The sequence below is a fragment of the Natator depressus genome, chromosome 10 (assembly GCF_965152275.1).
Source record: "Natator depressus isolate rNatDep1 chromosome 10, rNatDep2.hap1, whole genome shotgun sequence".
Lineage (NCBI taxonomy): Eukaryota > Metazoa > Chordata > Testudines > Cheloniidae > Natator > Natator depressus.
The window spans coordinates 17,271,753-17,297,411 of NC_134243.1; the positions used below are offsets into that span (position 1 = coordinate 17,271,753).

General features: G+C 42.1%; 1 protein-coding gene across 3 annotated transcripts; it reads left to right on the forward strand.

Moving 5' to 3' along the window:
* The first annotated feature begins 2,966 nt into the window (after positions 1 to 2,966).
* GPRC5B (G protein-coupled receptor class C group 5 member B) lies at positions 2,967 to 23,877 on the forward strand. Of its 3 annotated transcripts, none has more exons than XM_074965347.1 (4): positions 2,967 to 3,210; positions 13,580 to 14,593; positions 20,223 to 20,335; positions 21,761 to 23,877. In XM_074965347.1, the coding sequence occupies exons 2-4, from the start codon at positions 13,588 to 13,590 to the stop codon at positions 21,803 to 21,805; spliced, it is 1,164 nt and encodes a 387-aa protein (XP_074821448.1). In that variant the 5' UTR covers positions 2,967 to 3,210; positions 13,580 to 13,587; the 3' UTR covers positions 21,806 to 23,877. The 3 variants fall into 3 exon arrangements, with proteins under 3 accessions (XP_074821448.1, XP_074821449.1, XP_074821450.1); XM_074965348.1 differs by lacking the exon at positions 2,967 to 3,210 and adding an exon at positions 3,266 to 3,294; XM_074965349.1 differs by lacking the exon at positions 2,967 to 3,210 and adding an exon at positions 3,693 to 3,703.
* Positions 23,878 to 25,659: the final 1,782 nt, after the last annotated feature.

Below are 25,659 nucleotides of genomic sequence, written 5' to 3' on the forward strand. Positions count from 1 at the left end.
GAGTTGTTCCTCTTTCAACTCGAGGTGTGGCTATTTTTTTGTTTTCTTTGTCAGTCGATTACCCCCCATTGATAGTAGCCAGCTGTTCATGTGCCCAACACAAGGTGGGGTTTCCTTTCTGTTCCCCTATGAAAACCCTGTTTTGGGTCACCCACTCCATATTCAAGTGGTGTTGAGTTTGCTGGTCTTGCTGGTCCCTCAGGGACACTTTCTGAGGTTGTCAAGTTCCTTCCCCAGGTTTTCTCACACTCCTGCGTCAGCCAGATCTGCAGATCCAGCCTCTTTTTCAACCTCAGAGGTGTGGTCATTCCCCCTGACTGGCTTCCTCTCCCAGACCTGCAAGAGCTCACTGAAGTACTTCCAGTCACAGCCCAGGACCACCGGGGTAAGCGAGGGAGGCTGCTAACCCCACACAGAGAGTCTCAGTGTGGTTCCCCACTGTAAGCTGTATCACCTTCATGGAGGACAGGTGCACATCTCTGTGTATACATTGAAGGAAAATGATAGCAGTTGGTGTCCCATGGGCCTTAACCAGCTTTTCCTTACGAGGGTCTGGCTGCACCCTGAATCTATTAAACCCATCAGTTTGGATCCATAGACCCTCACTGGGACTACCATCTTGGCTAAACCCTGTGGGAAGCGGTGGCCCGGCCCTTGCTGCTTCCCATAGCTCCCATTGGCCAGGAACGGCGAACTGTGGCCACTGGGAGCTGCGAGTGGCTGTACCTGCGGACGCTCCAGGTAAACAAAGTGTCTCACGGCCTGCCAGGGGCTTGCCCTGAACAAGCCGCAAACCACGTTTGGGAACCACTGACTTACAGTAATCTAACACTGAACAAGGCAAATGGAGGTCAGTTCACTAACACCCTTACATGTGGTTAGTCATATTAGCTACAGATACATCAAAGAAGGGTTACCGAAAGAGGGGAACAATCAAAAAGATTTACATTTGCTGAAGAACTGAATTGTATTGCACTATTTGTGGGCCAAGTTTTCCAGCACATGAGTTCATCTGGTTGGTCCCTTTCTTTGGTCTACCACTCTGTCTGCAGTTTGTGTTTATCTATGAATGGACTTTTATGCCATGCTCATCACTGTGGGTTCTGTGTGTCTTACTAGGATTTGGACGTGAGAAGTGGGGCAAGTATCGCCTAGCACTGGACTGGGACTCAGAAGACCTGGGTTTATTCCTAGCTCTGCAACTGGCCTTGCTGGGTGACCTTGCACAAGTCTCTGTACCTCAGTTTCCCCATTTGTAAAATGGGGATAATGATACTGAGCTCCTTTGTCAAGTGCTTTGTGATCTGCCGATGAAGCATGAAGAGGTAGGTATTAAGTATGCATCAATTTGGATAAAGAGGTTAAGTTCTAGAATCAGCTCGAGAGCAAGAGGCACTGTAACTACTCATTTTATCACGGCTGTCTTTCCTCCATAGCACTCAGGTTATTTGAAGAAATCACACCCCCGCCACACAATTGTGTTGATACTGTGTCAGCCAAGCTGAGCAGTTCAGCTACCCTAAAGGCAAAAGCAGCAACATGCAAGCAAGCCCACATATGCTGAGGTTAAAGGTCAAGGTTGATTCTGGATTGTTTGAGGTAGTAATGTTAGTGAAGAGAGTACATTTCAAAACAGAACTTTTTCTTTAACAAGATTCTGTGTGGAAAAATCAGGCGGGCGTGGGAGCTTCCCTACATCCAGGATGGGCACTGATGGGTCCATGCTGATGAGATGATTTCTAATTGCATGAGGGTGGCTCCTTGCTAGCAATTGGAGTGAAACCATAAAACAAGCAAAAATCCCCCCACAATATAGTGTGGTTGCCATTTATAGGGGCTTTAGTGAATCATACTTTTCAACTAGGTTAAAAGGGAACATAGTTTCTGCTTAATATATTCTCCTGGAATACCATATTATCACTGGGGATGTCTGTGTTTCTCTGGAGGGCGCGATTCCTAGTGAGGCAGGCGCTCTGTCCCATTCCCACGCATATCAACATGCAGTGTGGCACTACTAACCAAATCCACCTTCAGATGGATTACGACTCTGTTAGAGTGTAAACCCAAGGAGAGTGGGAGAACATAGCTGATTAGGCTGCCTATTCCAGAGGTAGGAGGCAAATTCTGAAGACTTCCTGAAAATCTCTTTTGACTGACTCTAGTGCATAAAGGCCTGGCTCTTGAGTTTTTGCTGCCTTGGGCAAACTAGTAAATATCACCCACGCAAAACAGTCACTAAGCATTTTTCTGCCCTTAATGTTTAGCTGCCTTCAAAGCTGGTGGCTGCTGTGCAGTTGCATTTGAGAAGACTCTATGCCACTAAGCATGTCACTGCCAGCCTGTGCTGTAAGAGAGTCTCGCCTCTAAATATTAGACTTTTTCAGACGTGTGTATGTCTAGACTACATGTCTACATTATGCATATGTACCAATACGCATCGGGATGTGCATTTGTGTGTGTATATGTGTCGCTATTTTATTCTATCTGTGAATTTATACTGCGCTCCTCAGTGTAGCATCTGCACGTGTGTATATTCTGTGTGATGTGCATGAAGCTCCTGTTTGTCACACATAGACCTGTGTCCGTGAATAAGTGTACGCGTATCAGTGCATGTGTTGTCCCTGTGTGTCCATCACCCTGCCTGTGCGTTGTCCATTTGTGTATGTTCATGCGTCTGTGTTGCCTTTCACGTGGGTACTGTGTGTGGGGGGGGCAGGAATGGGCACGCCTGGGTCACCCCTGTGTATTTGTGCACTAGGTGGGGGTAGGTGTGTCACTCCACAAATGCATGTGTGCTACACACGTGTAGCGTGTGTCCCGTCCCTCCTGCCCATGTGCCGAGCGGGAAGGCGACGGCGTCCCCGAGGCAGGCACAGCGGGGCTCGGGCGGGCTGAGAGCAGGGCCGCGCTGTGAGGGGGCTCGGCCGGGGCGGGGCAGCCGATGTGGGAGGGGAGCTGTCAGCCCCGGCGGTACCGCAGCGGAGCTGTCAGCGCAGCCCAGAGCGCGCCGAGCCTCGCACTGTGCGCACTGCCGGGGTGGGCGCTGCTGCGCCCTCTGCACGGCGGGTCCCGGCGCTTGGCTCTACACCCCGTCCCGGGGCCGCCGCGCAGCCTGGGCAGAAATGGGGCTTGCCTGCGGGCTGTGAAGGAGACAGTCCCCCGCCGCCCCGTGCCACCGACCGCCGGCGCCGGCGAGCGACCAGCGAGCGAGTGAGTGCGGGCAGCTCCCCGCCACGGCCCGGCTGGGGCAAGGAGGGCGAGCCTTGCGCGGGGGTGGGGGGCCTGGGACCGGAGGTGAGCTGGGGCGGGGAGAGAGGGAACCGGGGCGAGCCCTGGGATGGGGGGCGAGCCTTGCAACCGGGAGCGCGGGACGAGGGAAGCTAGCGCGGGGCGGGAGGGCGAGCCCTGGGGTGGGGGAACCAGGCGGGGGGCGAGGGAACCGGGCGGGCCCCGGGGCGGGGTAGCCGGGCAAAGCGGAGGAGCTGAACGCTTCGAGCGAGCAGGGGGCCGAAGGGAAGGCGCACGGACTCGGGGGAGGAAGGGACCGACGGGGGCTGAGCAGTGAGGCGTGTGGGGCAGCCAGAGGGACAGAGCAGCCCCTGCATGGTGGCGCATTCCCAATCCCTTCCCTCCCTGGCCGGGCCAGCTCAGCTCCGATCAACCCTTCTGCGCCCTCCCTGCTGGGCTCCTGCTTTGTTTGGTGGTGGGTTTTTTTGGTGGTGGTGGGGCGTTAGAATATTTCTAATCCTATTTGCAAAGGACACCCCCCCACCCCCACCCCCCACTCCGCTTGCCTCTCATTTCGCCGGGAGCTGCTGATACTAAATACCCAGGCTGCTTTCTGGGTTGTGCTTTATAGCCCCGCCGCCTTTGGCGCGGGACACAAGTTGTCAGCGTGGGGGGAAAACAGGTTGGTGGAAGGCAAATCTCCTGCGCCGGCTGCCCAGCCTCCGGGTGCTCCCGCTCCCCACAGGAACGGGGGGGCTCAATCGGGGCTTCTCGTCCCCGGGATTCCGCCTCCCGGCGAGGGTAGGGGCGGCCGCCGTTCTGTGCAAATAGCAGGGGAGCAACCGGGGGCTTGAGCAATGGAGGGCAAGAGCCTTGCTGGTGGGTTGCGGGAGCTGAGCCTCGGTAATGGGGGGAGGGGAACCACGATCCAGCGCCCTGCTGCAAGCGAGGGGGCCAAATGCACCTGGGTCAGGGGGAGAACAGCTGGATTAGTGGGTGGGTTAGGGGAGCCAGGCAGTATTTCCGGAGGGGGAGGGAGGAGGGAATCTGTCTCGCGGCTGTACCCAGGAGGGCTGGAATAAGGTGTATAGTTGGGGTGCGAAGAGCCATTGACCCAAACTGTAAACCTATGATGGAAACCACCCTGCTACCCCTAGTTCTAGCATGGCTAGAGGCATGGGTGCTGAAGGGCCAGGGGGTCCCAGGCTCGCTGGTGCTTGGTACGGTGGAGCCTTTGGAGGGGTACGCTCAGGCTCCCTGTGTTTGGAGGTGCCTGAACCTCAGGAAGACGTTGCTCGCTGTGTGCTGATTTAGCGTTAGATATTTCACAAGCGAGGGGCTCTCTCCACCCGCAGCCCGGGTAGACCCCAAACACTAGAGATTGTAGAAGACAAACGCGACAGAACTGCAGCCCCGGCTTTCCTCTTCTGCGCCTCTGCAGCTCCAGCGGAATTAGCCTGCTGGCTGACAGCAGGCTGGCGATAGGACTATGAGGGGGATTAGGTTGGATATAGGACAGGGAGGGGGGCTGTGTGCAGCTCTGGGGGAGGCGGGGAAGGAGGCTGGAGTCTGAACTAGGGGGAAATAGTGCAAGAATCTGGCACACTTGGGGCTGGGGGACAAAGGAAAACAGGTTGGATCTAGGACAGAAAGAGCAGGTGGCTGCAGACAGGGTTAAGGGGAAACTAGGGAGGAGGCAGCTGCATATAAGTCTAGGAGGACAGGGCTGCTTGGCTCCTCTTTAGGGCTCCATTCCCCTTGTGACCCGAGCACTTTGGATGCTGCACCAGAGCCAGAAAATCTTCCTGCTATTCTGCGGCTTGCTCCTGGTGGGAGCTAGAGGATAATTGTAAGGGATCTGGGTTGAATAGAGAAAAGCCCTTTGTTGGGCCATCCCCATCATTGCCTTTGTTGGGGCTCAGCAGTATTTGTTTGGACTGTGGGAGCCCTGCTCAACTGGTACAGCTAATTGTATGTGAGTTGGTACCTTGTGCATGTTACAGTTCAAGGCCGCAGTTCTCAACCTTTTCAGACCACTGTACTTCCTTCAAGAGTCTGATTTGTCTTGTGTAACACCCCCCAATTTCACCTCACTTCAAAAATCAAACATCAAAACACAAAAGGGTCACAGCAGATTACTGAAAAATTGCTTGCTTTCTTATTTTTACCATATAATTATAAATCAGTTGGAATATAAATACTGTACTTACATTTCAGTGTATAGAGCAGTATAAACAAGTCATTGTCTGTATGACATTTATAGTTTGTACTGACTTTGCTAGTGCTTTTTAGGTAGCCTGTTGTAACACTAGGCAAATATCTAGATGAGTTGATGTACCCCCTTGAAGACCTCTGCGTACCTCCAGAGGTACACATACCCCTGGTTGAGAACCACTGGTCTAGGGCACGGGTTGGGTGATTTGTTGTTTAGTTAACAGAAGATTCTTATAAATGTCATGCCCTTAAACAGCAAATAGGGACAGGGACTTAGTACTGCTTTGAACCCTTTGTTTACACCTGATCTAATGTTTATCCCAAAGATAACAGGATTTCTTATGGCAAAGCACTTAGACTGGTAAATCATTTCTGCAGTTTCTATTCCTGTATGCATGGTGTTTTACATGTAAGTTGGCTGTGATGTACTGTATTTGCATGTAGTCAACATCAGTGAAATTGCAATTAATCTTTCTGTAACAGAGTGGAGAGAGAGAGAGTCCATGATTGAAGTTCTTACATTAATAGGGACATTCCTAGAAGTAAAAGCCAGTAAGAGAAGTGATCAAGTGCATAATCACTTCAGTGCAAAACTCAGTGCTCCTTAGGCCTTGTAATTGCATGTATCTAGACATGGATGGATGATGTGAAGAACACAACTGAAAGGAATTCAGAATATCTAGAGTATTAGAAAGAATTTCAGTTATATTCAGCACTGCAAGGTATTTTTCAGATACAGCAATAGTTATTCTACATATTCCTTCTTGAATGGAGTCACAAATTCTATAGCAGCTGAGGTGCTGAGCTCTAAAAAGCATTGTGTTATTATGCAGAGTAAGACTAAATCACAGCCTCATTTTTGCACACATTGCAAAATCTTATTATTAATTATTATTCTGGAAATACATCTCTTCAGCGTCTGATCTCAGCTTAGCTGTTGCTGCACTGTTATAAGTCCTGAAGCTTATGCCGGAGATCTGATAAAAGGACTTGGTACAAATCTTATGTTATGATTAATTTCTAACTCATAAGCATCTCTACACAATGCTTCATGGTGGTGGCAGCCTTTTCTTTGTGGCAGTATCAGTGACTAAAACTAATAGTGAGGAAATCAATCAACGTGTCACTCACTGCTTGCAGGACCGCCTACTGGCCATTCTGGGGATTAGCTCTGCCAGCTCATGGTCTCCCTCTGGTGATAACCTCTCAGTCTGCAGCCCTGCTCACTCCCAGATCTGCAGTCTCCCCTTCATGGCTTGGCCCTTCAGCCAGGTCACTAAAGTCCTCCCCTTCCAGGGAAATCACAATCCTTCCAGACCAGCTGTCTGGCTGGCATCTCCAACATCCTGTGTCACTTCCCAGTGGTTGGTAGGGAAACCAAGGCCCACTCTCTATACTGGATTCCAGACTAGGGATCCTATAACAAGCAGGCGCTGTCCCTGTGCAATCCTATCCCTTGCTCCTGTTTCCTTGGGCTTCTTCCTACATCACTGGTTCCTATCCTCTCTGGGTTTGCCAGCCTCAGACTCCCTCCACTCAGGGAGTCACTGCAGTCTACTTCCCTGCACACTCCTGTCCCCAGCCCCTTAACACTCCTCCCTCTTCCCAAGGAGTTAACTGCCCTATTTCAGCAGCAGCCTTTCCCAGCAACAGCCACCCTTCTCTGCAGGCTGCTCCTGAGCTGTATACAGGCCCTGCCTGTTCCTCTAGTTAGGGCTTTCTTCTCTACCTCCATTCTACTAGGTTAATTGGCCCATCTGGCCTCCATTAACTCCTTCCACTCCTGTGTGAGGTGGACACCTCATCACGCCATTTAAGACAGAACAGGATTGGTAGCTGTACCCCATGCTTTTATATAGGACTCTTCTTCCTGTTCAAATTTAGACAAGTTGGATGTTTTTACAAGGGTATTCTCACATGTAAAATGCATTGATTTTTAGAAGTTTAAACAGTTTAATAATGGTACATTATATAACCATTTAATGTAGCTGAAGAACTTTATTCACGTTGGGAAGTGTTGATGCAAGGGGTTTTTTGTTTGTTTGTTTTTTAAGTGTGGAGCACTGTGGTATCTTTATGTGAGCTAGATTGGCCAGATGCTCAGCTGAAGTCAGCTAAGGATCAGCTCAACATCTGTAGTTGTGGAAGGTCAGCCTGACCAAAGCATTATTTAAGATTCTTAAATGTAACAGCTTTTGGAAGATAGCTTTTAGCCCTTCAGTCTCCTTTTAGCTGTTTAGAATTATGCTTTGTAATTGCTGGAATGGCTTGGTGTCCACCATTCCTCTGTGAATCATATACTGAGACCAGACTCTACTCTCAGTTAAAAACAATAGCGTTAGTTTTGGTGTAACTGAGATCAAAATTTGAGCCTGTGTTTCTGGATATTCAGGCCCTTCTGATTTTGTTTGTGTGGGGTTACAGTTACCTCTCTCAGAGAGGTATTGGAACTATATTTACTGAAGAGTCTAAAATATAGTGTACGTATTTCTTTTTCAGGTGCCCAGGGTTCTGTGCTGAGTTAGACTGATGGCATGAAATTTAATTTTGGGGAAGGGTCAGTTAAAAATAATTCTACAATAGGTTTGCTTCTGTGCTATAACTGCCCCATTGAAAGCTGTTTTTCCTTAGGCTACTCCAACTGTGTTGGATACTCTGACACTACCTGTGTCTATAGTGGATGTGTTTTTGAAATCTCCCAGTGTTGCATAATTACTGATGCAGTTTTCTTGGTGGTAGCAATGGTGGGAGCACTAATGTAGATAGTGCCCTGTTTTTATTTATTTATTGAATTTTAACCCTGAGCTCCTATAACCCTGCTCAGAGCAGGTCTACACTGGTGTTAGTGCAAGAGTGGAAGATTTCCCCCCAAAAGTCCAGTGTAGACAAGGCCTCTTTGAGTCTGCCCACTACCGCATGGGTGTAACGCAGGTTGGTTTGGTTTATCCAGTGTGGGCACGGTTTTTGCTCCTTCCAAAACAATCCTCTTGCCAAAAACATGTTTTAGACTTCCCATATGGACCCATCTAAACTACAAAAGAAAACAGGTAAGGACTCTGCCATGTCCCTATGCTATCACATGAATTTTTCGTGTCTGGTAGAGCTCTGTAACAGTGTCAGGGACAAAATTTTAGCTGAGGTTTTAGACTGATTATGAAATGCAGTTAAGGTCCATTCTACACTGTAAGTTGTAACCACGTTAGGGGCCAAGTGTGCTGTAAACAGGTTAAATTGCATGATTGTGCTTACAGGGTAGACAAGTCCTTTGGCTTATAAGCATGTTTGGGACTGCTTTTAGACATTGTTACAAAGCCCAGTGTGGACAGGACCTCTGATAGGACTCAATAATACAATACACAAATGCACAGCTACAAAATGGGGAATAACTGGTTAGGCAGTAGTACTGCTGAAATGGATCTGGAGGTTATAGTGGATCACAAATTGAACATGAGCCAACAATGTGATGCATTTGCAAAACAGGCTAATATTCTCGGGTGTATTAATAAGTGTTATCTGTAAGACACAGGAGATAATTGTCCCATTCTACTTTGCACTGGTGAGGCCTCAGCTGGAGTATTGTGCCCATTTTTGGGTGCCACGCTTTAGGAAAGATGTGGACTAATTGCAAAGATTCCAGAGGAGAGCAACAAAAACAATAAAATGTTTAGAAAACCTGACCTATGAGGAAAACTTCAAAAAACTGGGCATGTTTAGTCTTGAGAAAAGAAGACTGAATGGGGGATGTGATAAGTCTTCAAATATGTTAAGGACTATTACAAAAGGACGGTGATCAATTGTTCTCCATATCCACTGAAGACAGGACAAGAAATAATTGACTTAATCTGCAGCAAGAGAGATTTAGGATAGATATTAGGAAATGCTTTCTAACTAGAAGGATAGCTAAAGCCTGGAATAGGCTTCCAAAGGAGCTTGTGGATTCCGTCATTGGAGGCTTTTGAGAAACAATTAGACAAACATCTGTCAGGAATGATGTTAGGAATACTTGGTCCTAGCTCAGCTCAGGGGGCTGGACTAGATGACCTCTCCAGAGCCCTTCTAGCCCTACATTTCTATGATGCTACAATACTGAAACTTGACATGAAAAAAACTCCCAGCACCAATCCCAAACTTTTCCCTAGTTGCTGTTGTAGATATTGTGGAGCTTTCTAAAGAGAACAAATAAATACCTCCATATTAGAGTACACAACTCTCCCAAAAGTCACTACTTAAAAAAACTCCCAGTAGAGTTTGATGACTCTGGCTTTTTCTGAGTTTGATTTTGCTGGAGACTTCCTTCTCCAAAGAAACCTACTCCTTCCTGTATGGGAAATAAGAATATCCAAATAGGAACAGGAAATAAATGATTGGCTGACAATATGACTGATTACCCATGGAGCACAATCTCCATGGAAACAGACTGTCCTAGAATAGCTCAATCACATGAGGATTACATGACATGAATAAAGTAGCCAGAACTGGAAAATATCTCAGAATTGGACCTACTTGTATTTAATTCATTACCCTCAGGTCTTTGGAGAGCAACTAATCAACAAAGCTAGAATTTAAACCAATTCAGTATATGTGTATTCTAATTTGGATGCAATGGGATAATGAACATTTAAAGTGATCTTAATTTAAAGGGCAGTTTATCATATTCTTTCCAAACCCAGCAAACTTCAACCTAGAGTGAAATCTGAACAATGATCCACATGATCCATTGCTTGAATTTAGTTCCTGTGGTTTCCAATATTGCACAGACTCCTTTAAACGTGGATTTGCTCACATTGTTGTAAATGGGAGTTGAGGGTGCTCAGCACTTCTTAGAATCAGGCCTTTTAAGAACTGTGTGTCTCAAAACATGTTAACCAAGTAACTATGACTTTTGGCTTCTGGCAAAGTTAATTACAGTAGTATGTTTTCTGTGTTTCAGTTACACCCTGGATTGTATTAATGCCTCTGCAACTGTAGATATGGAAGCCTCTGATCTGCTATTGATCTGTTTTCAAATCCTGATTGGTAACCCTGTCTTTGCTTCTTATGCCTGCTGAATTTAAACATGTAATTAAGTGGTTTTTTTAGTTTTGTTTTTCAACCGAGTGCAATGAACCCCAAAATGTGTTTCTTCTTCACTCCTGTACCACTGAGGACATGACCATTAAACACATGTACATTCTACACTGTGATTCAAGACTACTCAGCAACCTAGAGTAGTAGTCAATGTGCTATCACAATTGTTCAGGAGCTGATCCTACCTCTCTCAAATGGAGTTGTATCTGGCCTAAATTTGTTAGTGCCAGCTATTCACCTTCCAGCATGGCTTGGTTCTAGAAGCATGGTTTGAGACTGATCTGAATTCTCAAAACCAACACTGGCGGCACTAATGGATTATAGGCATGAAATATCCCACAGTGTCTGTTAAGATTTCCTACCTGCCTCTGTATTTCATTCTCTGCAATAGTTCAGTAGCGTTCTTTGCCTGGTGCGTTTGGATATTTAGTAGCCCAACCAGATGCCTGATCCAGCAAACTTACTCCTGTGAGTAGTGCTTACTTGGGTGAAAGGTCCCATTGAAGTCGATGAGACTTTATTGTATAGACTGCTCATATGTGGAAGGGATTGTAAGATTGTATTCAGAATAGGTCTCCTTTTGATTAATTCCATTTTCATACTCCAGTGAATGTATCCAGTGTAACAACTGTTCAATTTAAAGGTAAACCTAGTTTATTGGATACTAAATTCCCCTTGATAAGGACTTCACCGATCAAGTGAATGTGTAGGGGACTCAAACATTATAAAAAAACAAATTCTTTCTACCAATCAATTTAAAAAAACCACAGTTTAGTTGAAAAATAATCATTAGCCCTGGTGGTGTTTCAATACATCATTACTCAAGTTAAGCCCATTTGTGTGATAACAGCATCTTAGGAACATGTCACAGAATGATGGAGGTAACCTGTTATTCCAGTGAGCATGTCAAGATAGTTGTACACTTTGTTTTGTTTGTCCAAACCATATTACTTAATTGTAACCACATTACTTTTTCATATTAATTTTTTACATTACGTATTTCTTCTTTATAGTACAGATGAATAGAAAAAGCATTGTGCTTTTAGTATATATTAGTATATTTACTCTCCTGGTACATCAAATAGAAAATGTTCGCAAAAAGAAAAGGAGTACTTGTGGCACCTTAGAGACTAACCAATTTATTTGAGCATAAGCTTTCGTGAGCTACAGCTCACTTCATCGGATGCATACTGTGTATTCTTTTTGCGAATACAGACTAACACGGCTGTTACTCTGAAACCTGTCATAGAAAATGTTGTTATTCAAAATCTTTGATCTTAGCAGGGACCTAAAATGGACATTGTTAATGACTCAGGGTAGTGGAATGAACATTAGTTTTTAAAACTGCTTGATATGTCCATGCTTACAGCTTTGATCATTACAGTAACATATAAACTAAGAAATCACAGCTCTTACGTTTAGTAATCACACGCTATTGTAGTCTGATAATAGTTATTGCAGTAGTAGAATTAAAAAAATATATAACTTTGATCATTATGTTCAATTTGATAACATTTTATAGTTACATTAGTGCTTTTCCAAGTCATGTCAACTTATTTTCAGGTCTTCAACTAGCTGTATTTCTGATCTGCAAAGTATCTGTACAAATTTGCCAGTTTGGGGCTATTTGCCTGATTCTTAGGAAATCTGTCTTTATCTGTAGTTTGTTTTTTCCCTTGATGTACATGTTCAATATGCCACATGGTGATATGCTGGTGCACAAGTAATGTAATAGCTTACATTTATATAGTGCTTTTATACCAAAGGATCTCAAAATACTGTGGGCTTATCCTTCAAATGCTTGGTCATGTGAATAGCCCTTATCACATTAATAATGCCACTGAAATCAACAGGGCTATTCCTGTTAGGGAATCAGGCTTCATATATGATCCATATTGGACACTTTTTACCCAGCCATTGAAGTACGGCCATCACTGGAATGGAATGCATGTTTTAAAAATGACAGTTTTTTTAAACAATTCTTTTGTTTTAAGAAGGCATGAAAATGAAGACCACTATTTCTCTAAAACTGCAGGGAGAATTTAGGTAGGCAGCATGTAACTAAAGGAAATTAGAAACTTTTGGTTCTGCTGGTGCATTTGTGTGTAATATGACTGGATATGTTGTCTTATAGAGAATTTAAAGTTGTTTACTTTGAGGATGCAGAGACCATGATGTTCCATTTTTGTTGTTTCTCTTGTTGGGCGGCTTTATATTTGTTAAGGAGAACGACTCATTCTTCTTTGTTCAGTTGATTAATAATGCTGCATGTGAGCAATGTACTTCTGCCATAGATAACTTTTGTAGTTAAGTATTCCCTGCAGTAAATGCAGAAGATCTCCGTGTGGGAAGGAATATTGTGTGAAGAGATGCAAACTGAGCAGAATGAAATTTTAACCCAACACGGAGAAACATGAGGGGGGAAAAAAGTATTTAGTTTTAAATGCATACTTTATGTTCCTTGTATAAACAGTAACAATAGAGCAAAAGACTGGATCTGGACCCCGTCTGAAATGGGTTAAATTCCATGGAAGGTAATGGTCTTACACAGGTGTAAAATCAGTGGCTTGATTCTGGTAGCACTTATATTGATATTGAAATCAGGCCCTGTGTTTATATAACAGGCAGTGTAATTTATACACATTTCATTCTCATCTTCTCTATTACATTTGATTATTAAATAAACACAGGTACTTTATCATTCATTGCTTCATAAATAATTCCTTTCAGCAATAATAAAGATTGTATTTGAGGCTGAATCCAAGTCCTGCATTTGGAAATATCTTCACATTATGTAAAAACAAAATGGAATCACTTTTAATCCAGCAGGACAACAATAGTTTTTATGGCTTAGGGAAGCAGTTGAGGCTGAAAATCCAGTGCAAATAAGAGTAAACATGTTCCTTGACATGAACAGTTGGAACAAACTACTTCCCATGGTGTGCAAGCTGTGCTTCCAGTTAAAATGAGATCTCGAAAGGTACTGTGTGAATGATGTTTTCTAAGGAAAAGCTTAAGCACAGTCAGCTAAAATAAACAATTATTTTGTCACTTTATCTTATTGTCTCAGACAGAAAAATGAAAACCCACCCAGCCATCGTTTTCCTCCTCCTCTTCGTCGTCAGTTATGGCTCTTCTGAAAACTCAAGTACGTCCAGAGGGTGTGGACTGGATCTTCTCCCCCAGTATATTTATCTGTGTGACTTGGATGCCATTTGGGGAATAGTAGTGGAGGCAGTTGCTGGAGCAGGAGTGCTGACGACATTGCTGTTGATGCTGATTTTGCTAGTGAGGTTGCCATTCATCAAGGACAAAGAGAAGAAGAGCCCATTGGGAATGCATTTCCTCTTTCTCTTTGGGACACTAGGACTGTTTGGACTGACTTTTGCATTCATCATACAGGAAGATGAAACAGTATGTTCCACTCGAAGGTTTCTGTGGGGAGTTATCTTTGCGTTGTGCTTTTCCTGTTTGCTAGCTCAAGCCTGGAGATTGCGTAAACTAGTTCGACATGGTAAAAGTCCATCTGGCTGGCATCTAGCTGGCATGGCAATCTGTCTTATGCTGGTCCAGGTCATTATTGCAACGGAGTGGCTAATACTAACCATTGTGAGAGATAAGAAGCTGGCCTGCAATTATGAGCCAGTGGATTTTGTTATGGCTTTGATTTATGTTATGTTCTTGATGATGGTTACCATGGGAGTCTCTCTGTTCACCCTGTGTGGAAAGTTTCAGAAGTGGAAGAAAAATGGAGGATGCCTAATTATAACGATTTTTTTCTCGATTCTAATTTGGGTAGCTTGGATAACTATGTACCTGTTTGGCAATACTGAACTGAGGAAAAAAGACAAATGGAATGACCCCACTCTTGCCATTGCACTGGTGTCCAGTGGTTGGGTGTTTGTTATTTTTTACGCTATCCCAGAAGTTCATTGCACCATTCTTCCATCACAGCAAGAAAACACACCCAATTATTTTGATACTTCGCAACCAAGAATGCGTGAAACTGCTTTTGAGGAAGATATACAACTTCCTCGGAGCTACATGGAAAACAAAGCCTTTTCAATGGATGAACATAATGCAGGTAAGATTTTCCTGTATAAAGGACCCATACTGGTCTGTCTGTCTAATAAGAAAGAAAAGAAAATGTATACATTTGCTCAAAGATGTTTGTGTTAGAGGTTGTTCAAAATGCCAGTTTTTCCACTCAGAGTTTTTGTTCTTTTCAAAATTTCCCATGAAACTTAAATATTTTTGCGATGTTTCAAAAACTGTAAACTGAAAAATTCCAGAAGTGTGTGTGTGTGTGTGTGTTTATTTCAACGGTGAGCTTTGTTTCAAACAAATTATTTTAGTTTTCAAGGAAGATTCAAGTGAAAGGCAAATATTCAGTTTTCATTTGGAAAGAAAAAGGCCACTTTCCGCTGAAAAAAGTTTCAGTAGAAAATTTGTAATTCACTCTAATTGCAAAGAATAAGCTACAAGTAAAATATTTCCCTAATAATAGGACCTGAAGTTCACCAGAGGAAATTGAATTTATTCAGGCTTCTTGCTCACTCTGCCTGAATTTTTTCTCATTTATATAAGCGTAAATAAGTAGTAACTCTATTGAGATCAGAAAAGGAGTACTTGTGGCACCTTAGAGACTAACCAATTTATTTGAGCATAAGCTTTCGTGAGCTACAGCTCACTTCATCGGATGCATACTGTGGAAAATACAGAAGATGTTCTTATACATACAAACCATGAAAAAATGGGTGTTTACCACTACAAAAGGTTTTCTCTCCCCCCACCCCACTCTCCTGCTGGTAATAGCTTATCTAAAGTGATCACTCTCCTTACAATGTGTATGATAATCAAGGTGGGCCATTTCCAGCACAAATCCAGGGTTTAACAAGAACGTCGGGGGGGGGGGGGGGGGGTAGGAAAAAACAAGGGGAAATAGGTTACCTTGCATAATGACTTAGCCACTCCCAGTCTCTATTCAAGCCTAAGTTAATTGTATCCAATTTGCAAATGAATTCCAATTCAACAGTCTCTCGCTGGAGTCTGGTTTTGAAGTTTTTCTGTTGTAATATCGCAACTTTCATGTCTGTAATCGCGTGACCAGAGAGATTAAAGTGTTCTCTGACTGGTTTATGAATGTTATAATTCTTGACATCTGATTTGTGTCCATTTATTCTTTTACGTAGAGACTGTCCAGTTTGACCAATGTACATGGCAGAGGGGCATTGCTGACACATGATGGCATATATCACATTGGTGGATGTGCAGGTGAATGAGCCTCTGATAGTATGGCTGATGTTATTAGGCCCTGTAATGGTGTCCCCTGAATACATATGTGGGCACAGTTGGCAACGGGCTTTGTTGCAAGGATAGGTTCCTGGTTAGTGGTTCTGTTGTGTGTGTGGTATGTGGTTGCTGGTGAGTATTTGCTTCAGGTTGGGGGGCTGTCTGTAGGCAAGGACTGGGCTGTCTCTCAAGATTTGTGAGAGTGTTGGGTCATCCTTCAGGATAGGTTGTAGATCCTTAATAATGCGTTGGAGGGGTTTTAGTTGGGGGCTAGTGGCGTTCTGTTATTTTCTTTGTTAGGCCTGTCCTGTAGTAGGTGACTTCTGGGAACTCTTCTGGCTCTATCAATCTGTTTCTTCACTTCCGCAGGTGGGTATTGTAGCTGTAAGAATGCTTGATAGAGATCTTGTAGGAGTTTGTCTCTGTCTGAGGGGTTGGAGCAAATGCGATTGTATCGCAGAGCTTGGCTGTAGACAATGGATCGTGTGGTGTGGTCAGGGTGAAAGCTGGAGGCATGTAGGTAGGAATAGCGGTCAGTAGGTTTCCGGTATAGGTGGTGTTTATGTGACCATCGTTTATGGATCTCTTGTGTGGACTGGACCAGGCTGAGGTTGATGGTGGGATGGAAATTGTTGAAATCATGGTGGAATTCCTCAAGGGCTTCTTTTCCATGGGTCCAGATGATGAAGATGTCATCAATATAGCACAAGTAGAGTAGGGGCGTTAGGGGATGAGAGCTGAGGAAGCATTGTTCTAAGTCAGCCATAAAAATGTTGGCATACTGTGGGGCCATGCGGGTACCCATAGGAGTGCTGCTGATTTGAAGGTATACATTGTCCCCAAATGTAAAATAGTTATGGGTAAGGACAAAAAACTTTGTTTGCTTGTGTCAAAAACACTTGATTAGCAAAGGCTGGTGCATGAAGTGCTCAGCATTCTTGGGCCATAAAATAGCTGATCATACATTTAAATACATACCTTCTGTCACAGAAATGGGTCCCAAAGTTCTTTTCTGATACTATATACATAATGTGCCTGGTGCTTTACAAACAAGTATAAAGACAAAGGCTCTGTCCTGCAGTGTTTACATTCTAAATTGAAAATGTGTAGACCAAGACTGAAAAGCAACTGAATGGATGCTCTACAAACTGTACAGGCCATGTAAGGAGGAGTAGCTTTGTTTGTCACAGAAGTGCAACTTGGGTGAAATATGGCAACTGTGTAATGGTGTACAACACCTGCATGCAATATTTTAGGTGACAGGAAATGAAGAATAATAGATCCAATTGAAATCACAGTGAAATTGGCCTTAAATGACTATTCAGGGGGACAGCAAAAGTTGATTGCCTAGCAGAGACAATCAATAGCTAAAACCTGAACAACATTCTAGAGGAAAGGACACAGGGATACTTATGTGGCTGCCTGTGGCAGAGAGCTGCCTGATGGAGGCCCTTAGCGCAGTTTTAATTCTAGCTGGGTAAGAAGTGAGTTGTATATTTTTAAGGAACCAGTAGCAGACGGTGTCATCGCTGTTCTTTGGTTTCCTTATTGTTAAAGCCACTAAGCATTTTGGACCTGATTTTTTTTCCCTCCCACTCAGCCCATTTCATACTGGGGTAACTAGAATTACTTCACTGGAGTTGTTAAGAGACTAATGCAGACATAAGAGAACACAGATTTGTGCTGTTTAAATAGAGAGATGATGATATTACTGCACTGTATTATGTTTCTCTAAACAAAAGCCCACTGTTGTAATGATTGTTTTGTCTCTGATAATAGCTCAGTGATCACTCTCCTTACAGTGTGTATGATAACACCCATTTTTTCATGTTCTGAGTGTATATCAATCTCCTCACTGTATTTTCCACTGAATGCATCCGATGAAGTGAGCTGTAGCTCACAAAAGCTTATGTTCAAATAAATTTGTTAGTCTCTAAGGTGCCACTAATACTCCTTTTCTTTTTGATATTTACATGGTGAGGATTTGTAAACTTGTTAAATCTTCCAAATATATATACTTTTAAAATGGGCCATTTATCTCTGTTTAGAGATTCTAACGTAGCTCAGCCAAGCTGATCCCTATTGTTGCAATCTGCTCTGGACTGGGTGTTTCCTTAATAAAATAGTTATATGTATCATTTTTTCCCTAGAATCATTAAATTGTATTATTTACTATAGCCTAAGCTGCATAGTGACATTTTAAAATTTGGCATTATATTTGCAATACAGTCTTGTTAGGGAGGTAACTAGATTTTCCTATCTGATATCCCTGGTATCAGTTGTTATGATGAAAAACAAATGTATGTTTGTGTCCTGTGGAGGTAAAGCTATGTCTTAACTAGAAACATAGTAGCTGCATTGCTTCAGTGTAGACACTCACTACAGTGAGGGGAGGGGTGACAGCTGGGTCAACCTATCTTTTTAGTGTAGACCTTGCCTAAGGGTCACCTTGGAAGAGTATCTTGCATACATGTGTGTTGTGAGAATGTTGGTAAAATACTTAGAATTTACACAAAACAGACAATGGTGATTAACTCCCAGCACGTGAAATGTGTGGGAACTGAGCTACTCCTATAAGGCACACAGGATTTGGTTCTTACCCAAGTTTCCCAGACAATTTTAGGTTTTTAAAGTTTCTCCTCTGTTGTGTTAAAGACATACAGACTGAATGATTAGACAAATGCACAATTTAGGAATTACTTGCAGTAATAGGTGTTTTAAAAAAAATTCAGCCAGCAACATGAAATTTAATTTGACATTTTCCTGTTAAGATTTATTTTCAAATAGATATGTGAATTTTATAGGCAGTAAAATAGATACGTAATACCTTAATTTCAAATGGTACACTGTAATAATCTGAAACTATTTCTTAGCGCATAGTAAATGCCAGTGTAAACATTTATGCTAAAACATTGAGAGAAGGCTAATTTATATATTAAAAATATATATATATTACTGATTGTGAGATGGACATGTTTAAAGGGATGTCTTAAATATTGACCTGTGAATAAAATAATAATATGTAGTATTTAAATATTGCTTTTCATCCATCCCTTTTAAAGTGCTTTCCAGAGGAGGTACTAAGTATCATTAAAAACTAAATTTCACATATGTGTGTTTGCAGGGCCAGGGCCTAAAAATTATGTGTAATAAACTATTGTATGGTAAAAGATCAATATTGATCTTCATCTCTGTGCACAACTCCTATTGATTTGAGTAGCAGTAGACTGAGGGCAGTATACAGCCCTATGAATTATGATCAGTTTTAAGTCTTGCTGTACACATGGGGTGAAATTCTAGCTCCAGCGAAGTCAATGGCAAAAATCCCCGTTGACTTCACTGAGGCCAGGATCTTACCCACTGACTGTAGCATTGTAACTTGAGTTAAATGGAAGAGGGAAATTCTAGTTCATGAGTAGTTGAAACTGGCATGTTTTGATCTACAACCTCATACCTATCAATAATAATACTGAGGTGTAGAACAACTGTAATGACACAGTTTGCATATACAAATGAAGGCATATTGTCTGACTGCAGCTGAGTTCAGTGAAGCCTATTGTTCACCTCTGAACTAATCTGATAACGTATGCAAATCTCTGCTGCCTGACTGTCTCAGAGGTAAATAACCACACCTCTTAACTTCATCTCTCATTTAACATGTAAATATTAGAAGAAGAAAAATGATGCATTAAAATTCATGACTATCATAATGGAGAGATTACCGGATATTTCTGATCTAAACAGCATTTTATCTTTTGCTTCAAGAAATCTTCATGATCAACCTATTCAAAAGCAATATTTGTGCAATATTTCTCAAAGTAACAATAGGAGATATTTGGAAAATTGTTATGCACTAGGCCCTCTGAAATAATGCTCAGGGGGTTGTGTTTACTGGCTCAAACAATAGTTTGCATGTCTTTTTTTTCTGAATATGAGAAGATGTAGAAATGTTATTTTACTTTACCACTTAGTGCGTGGATACTTGATGGGAAACAGTAATGAAAAACACATCCACAGTTATAACTGGGAGCTAAATTCTTTCTTCTTTTCTTGTGCCAAGCAGTTTCTTTCATTAATAAAAAAAAAAAAAAAAGGAATACCTTAGAGACTAACCACAGGTGCCACAAGTACTCCGTTTCTTTTTGGTAATACAGACTAACACGGCTGTTATTCTGAAACCTTTCATTTAAAAGTAAACTCGAAGATGCAACCAAAAATGTATAACTATAGAGGCAGAGTAAAAATGAGGGATGAAATCATGGCTTTAAGTCAATGGCAAAATTACCTCTGACTTCAGTGGAATCCAGATTTCACCCTAGATCACTCTTGTAATTTTTAAAAATATGTATTATTCTGACACATGAAAACAAGGGTTTGATTTGTTTGCATGAGAATAAAACTGTCTCTTGTTCTAAACACAGCTTTAAGAACGGCAGGATTTCGCAATGGCAGCTTGGGAAGCCGACCTAGTGCTCCCTTTAGAAGCAATGTTTATCAGCCAACTGAGATGGCAGTTGTGCTAAATGGTGGGACTGTAAGTATAAAAATGTGATAATGTACAGAGTCTTGGGTATACAGTGAGGAATGTGCAACCGCTACTTATTGAATGAACTTCTGAGTTTAGGCTGCTTGTTCATATGAAAGAAAACACACTATAAATGAAATGAAATCTCTAGTAGCAAGTATGCATGTAATGCTTCCATTCCCCTCTTGAGATTATTCAGTTAAAAACATTTGGACTTCTTTACTTGGCCATTCGGTTTAGATTGAATGAACCAAGTTTTCTGCTGACTGTCCATATCCAGTGGCTCCTTTGGATGAATGTAACGCAGTGACAGTTAATAACTGTCTGATTTCTGCAAGTTACACTTTTGGTTACAGTCCAGTATATTCTTTGGCATAAGAATCTTTGCAGAAAATAGCTGCTATCACATTTTCACTTCCCTTGTAAAATCTATATTTTTCGCTATATGGTGAACACCAATTGAGGTGTACTACCCTTGGAAAGAAATACATAAGAGGGGCATGTAAAATATCTTTATGCTAATGTGAATTAATTTGCCTCTCAAACAATAGGTTGGCATGCTATTATTTGATAGATATACTGTTATTTAAGGTCATTGCAAGAATGGCTTAGAGAGCTGATGCCAAACAGCCTCTTTAAATTTCATTCCCATTTTGTGTATAATTTGCACTCGAGGAATTGCATATAGCTCTCTCCTATTGTTAAGAAAAGGAGAATTTTCACTCCCACATTTTCATGCATACCTACATGCTTCTTAAGAATTTACTCATGGGCTGGTTTACACTCATGTAAGTTGGGTTTTCATTATTTTAAATCATGAGCTGATTCCATAACTCAACCTGCACATTTAAAAAAAACCCACAAGGAAGCTGGTCTGACTGAAGGTTTTTTGTTAAGTAAGTAGAGTTTGGATTTATTATAGGGAACAAGAGTTATTAGATCTCAGGATTTTCCTTTCCTGCGTAGTACAATGAGTGATACATCATGCAAAAGTGATGTAAATAAGCTCATTCCTTGTTCTCAGAATAACTTACAAGGCCCATAATGAGCACTATACTTTTGGGTGCCTGCATTAATCCATCCCTATATTCCCTTATATCAGAATAAGCAGCTCAGGGAAGAGGCAGTTTAAGGATGAAGGGTTAGAGAGATTTTCTGGGGATAGGCACAAAGCTTGTTCCTGGAGAATAAATTGCACATTCAGTAAAAGATTATTACCGTAGACAGTAAAGCAAAAGACTAATATATACCTATTCATCCCTTTTTCTTGTGGTGAGGTACGTGTATTTACACACTGAAGATACGCTTTGCTGTACCATTTTGTTGTAGAACTGATAATGCTTTTACTACTAGACATGTAATGTAGCATATGTTAACACTGATTTCTGAATAGTCTGGAGCTCTTAGTTATGGGTTTATTATCCTTATTTCCAGATACCAACTGCTCCGCCAAGTTACACTGGAAGACACCTCTGGTGAAAGGCTATAGGTTCTAGAGATAAGAATCTTTGTTACAAATGTTATTCCCTGGCAGTGTGTCTTTCTAAGGGAGGAATCAATAATACCACAACAAAGCAGCCAGACATCCAGGAGCTTTGGAATCCTTGAGAGGATTTTATGTAAATGTGAATACTGTTGAACTGATGAGCTAATCACAAAAACAAAACTCTTCAAAATTCAAGATAAATGTAATTAAAAATAGAAATAGGCACACTTTGAAATGGAAGAGAGGACATTGCGCATTCTTAAATGTGAGATATAACCTGCCTGTAACTAGTGTGCGAGGCAAGCCTGATTTTGGTTGGTTTCCAGCTGTTTGCAAAAAAACAACCCCCTCTCCCGCCCCAACTCTCCCGTACCAACTTAATCCATGCTGCCATAAGAGATTGCCACTACAGTGTGAAAGTATGCAGGGTTTCTTCCTACTTTATTTTTTTTTCTCTTCAAGTGTCGTGAAGTGTCTTGGTTGCTTCATTATCCATCTCTGCTGTGAATGTCATCTAGGGTCATCGTCAGTCTCTGGCAACTAAATTACCATTAGTCAACAAGACATGATCCACTTAAGGGGGGTGGGGGAGGAGTATCAAATTTGGTTGTGGTGAAAGGACATGACTGTGCATGCTTCATGCAACTTTGTGAAGCATCTGTATGGCAAGAGTGAAGGTAGAGTCAGATCATCTCAGCAATGTAGAATCAGACACTGCAGTTCAAGATGCCCTGTTGATGCAGTCTTACTCCAGAGTAAAAGCAAAGAACCACGTGTTCTCAAACCCTCGAATTTTTTTACATATGTACTCTTGAGGGCACTAAGTCAAATTATGGAGGGCCAAGCTTCAGTAAAGACTCTTAGCTGAGGAGAGAATGTGGCTTGGGGTTGCCAAAAGGAGTCCCATAGGATGATGGATTAAAGGAAACTTACTGTATTACACAGAACTTAATTTGTGTTCTGATGGCTGATCCTGTAAGGTGCCAAGCAAAAACTCAAGGGGAGGGGAAGGTACTGATCACCTTTCAGGAGGAGCTTTGTAATTTGTGGGATTGGACCCTCTCTTCCTAAAGTTGGAACTGGTGCTGTAACCCCTGCTCATGGGAGCAGCCCCGTTGACTGCAATTGTTTGTACATCTTAATGTATTTGTGTCTTTTAATGCATAGCTAGTAGAGTCTCCACTCTAGAGGTTCAGGGTGTTTTGTGTTTTGGAGTTGGGATAAGGTAGCTTTGGGATAAGGGTTTTTTTACCAAGGCTTATCTAGGCTATGTAACAAGTTCTTACTGCCCATTATTCTTGCCATGGTTTTTGTTACTTTAAAGCGAATCATTCCTTTATTATTTAGCATTTAATACATATCAAACATTGAAAGCATCATTGTATCCTTATTGTTTGGTCAACATTACTCCTAGCTTTCCTAGATACTAAAAGCAATTGTTTTTACATGAGGGTGTGGGTTATGTATAAGGGTAAAATTTTGCATATGTTGTAATAAATATATATATATTCTATTTTCAAATGAAAAATAAAATATACAAAGAAAACTGAATAGCTCAGTAGCTTCACAGAGGGACATTATTTGCTGCATACCACAAAAAGAAAGATAAGCTGTTTATTTTTTTAAAAGGCTCCCTGTTTCTTCTTGTACATCATTTCTACGGTAAACAGACCTAATCCTGTAGTCTTGTACTCACATGAGTAGGCCCCATTGACATCAAGAGGTCTAATCACTGGTGTAAGGGCTGCAGGATCAGGCCCTAAGCATTACACACAAGATATATTTTGTCATTCTTGCCATGATCACCTTATAGGGTTTTATTTCTAACAGCCCTTCTGGTTCAGGAACCATACTTTTCTGTCATGCATGATTAAAGGAACATGTTAGATTCATATCTGATGTTCCCAATAGAGGCAAAGTGGAAGCATGTGCTTGCTTTTAAGAAAAAAAAAAGTTTTAGTCTCTTGTTTAGGTAACTAGATTGTCTAAGAAACTGAGTAGGCTAGAGGTGGATATTGCATGCTATCCAGTAATCTAGAAGTACCTCTAGCTGTTAAAGTCGTGATCAGATAAAATATTTTTGATAATTAATGGTTACTATCCCAGAAACTGCATAATTTGGAGTAATATAAAACCTAGTGATGTATGTCTGCAAAAGTTTCATTTTAAAACATCAGTTTTAAAAATGTTAAATTCTCTGAAAAGGTCTTTATTGTAAAAATGTATAAGATGACCATGGCATAAATGGGAGGGCAGCTTTCTTTTAAAAGATTTATCATGCTACAGCTGAGAAGTATACATTCAGTACTATACACATTTTATAGACCTTAGATAAATTCTTTCCATGATAGTTATTTTGTAAACGTTTACGTGGTGTTCAGTTTTCTAGATGGGAATGGATTAACAAATTAAGGGCCTAGTCCTGCTCCTTAGGAAGTCAGTAGGAGTTTGAGGCCCTAAGCACAGACCGGGCCAGATCCTGCAAACCTTTGGTCACATAATCAGTCTAGGGTTGCCAACCCCCCGGGATTGGCCGGGAGTCTCTCGGAATCAGCACCAATCTCCAGGTGACTATTGAAAGCAACCCAGGAGATTTTAATAGGCTATTTTAAGAAAATGACATCACCTCATGTTGGGGGGGCGAGGGGGAATATCCCAGAATAGCTTCAGTCAAAGTTGGCAACCGTAAATTAGGCTTTGTCTACACTACCAAGTTTTGTTGACAAAACTTATGTCGACACCCAAAAGTCAACAAAACAAAAATCGCCAAAGGGTGTTCACACTTGCTCCCTCTGTCGACAGATCATGTCCATGTTGTGGGCACCATCATCGACAGCATAAGCAATGCACTGTGGGTATTTATCCCACAGTGTAGTGTTGTGGGAAGGTGGAGCTGATTACCACAGCCGCCTCAGCGAACTCTGCATGCTGAGGCATGTCAAAGCAGAGCAGCCGTCTCTCCTCCCCCTCTCCCTGGGACAGCAGTCTGTCTGCTGCTGTGTTCCTAGTGCAGGGCAGAACAGGAGTATTCCAATGATTTGCTCTTTGTTCCCCACAGGGAACAGCACACTTCCCGCAGCTTTGAAAGGGGAGGGGCACATGCCTGCAGGGCAGGAGATATCAAAACACTGAGCAGAATGATCAGGGCTGGCATTGTGGGATACTGGCGGAAACCAGTTCTGCCGACAAAACAAACAGCAGTGTCTACACTGGCTCTTTGTCGACAATAAAGGGAGGGGAAAAGAAAAACGTCTCTCGTAGGGTGGAAGCTTTTTGTCACCGAAACCGGGCGTTTTTTTCCAACAAAAGTCGCATTGCAGTGTGTATGCTCTCACTGTTTTGTTGCCAAAGGCAGTTTTTGGTGACAAAACTTGGTAGTGTAGACAAAGCCTCAGTCTCATTGAGTGGTCATGTGAGTTAGGACTGTTCACATTAGTAATAGCATGCAGGATTGGGTCTTCAATTTGGAGTGGTGGAGGTGTTTTAACTGATTAGAAGAAGGAGTTTATTCATTTTCCAACTTCACACAACTAGAATAAGCAACTTATTTTTGCCATTTGATAGTCTAATGCCAAATGCTTCAAATAACGTGTGACTGAAGGCACCTTTATGTTAATTTATTTTTATTAATGTAAACAAGTTGTTTACTTCTGCCTTTTAGAATGTAGAGCATCTGTGAGCAAAGTACTATGTAACTGTAAACACAAATCTTTCAGGATTGTTATAATTAGCTTTTATACTATAAAAGCTACTATGTTGTTCCTTTTAAAATTAATAATGGTTATTTTCTTCTGGCCTCTTACCTATACAGAAAAATGAAATCTGAAAACATTTTTAAAACTTTGTT

What these genes read in the sequence shown, in the direction of transcription:
- GPRC5B (XM_074965347.1), top strand. Translation starts at nt 13,588, where the DNA reads ATGAAAACCCACCCAGCCATCGTTTTCCTCCTCCTCTTCGTCGTCAGT. An exon ending in AATGGATGAACATAATGCAG is followed by an intron (nt 14,594 to 20,222) that starts GTAAGATTTTCC and finishes TTCTAAACACAG; the next exon opens with CTTTAAGAACGGCAGGATTT. An exon ending in TTGTGCTAAATGGTGGGACT is followed by an intron (nt 20,336 to 21,760) that starts GTAAGTATAAAA and finishes CCTTATTTCCAG; the next exon opens with ATACCAACTGCTCCGCCAAG.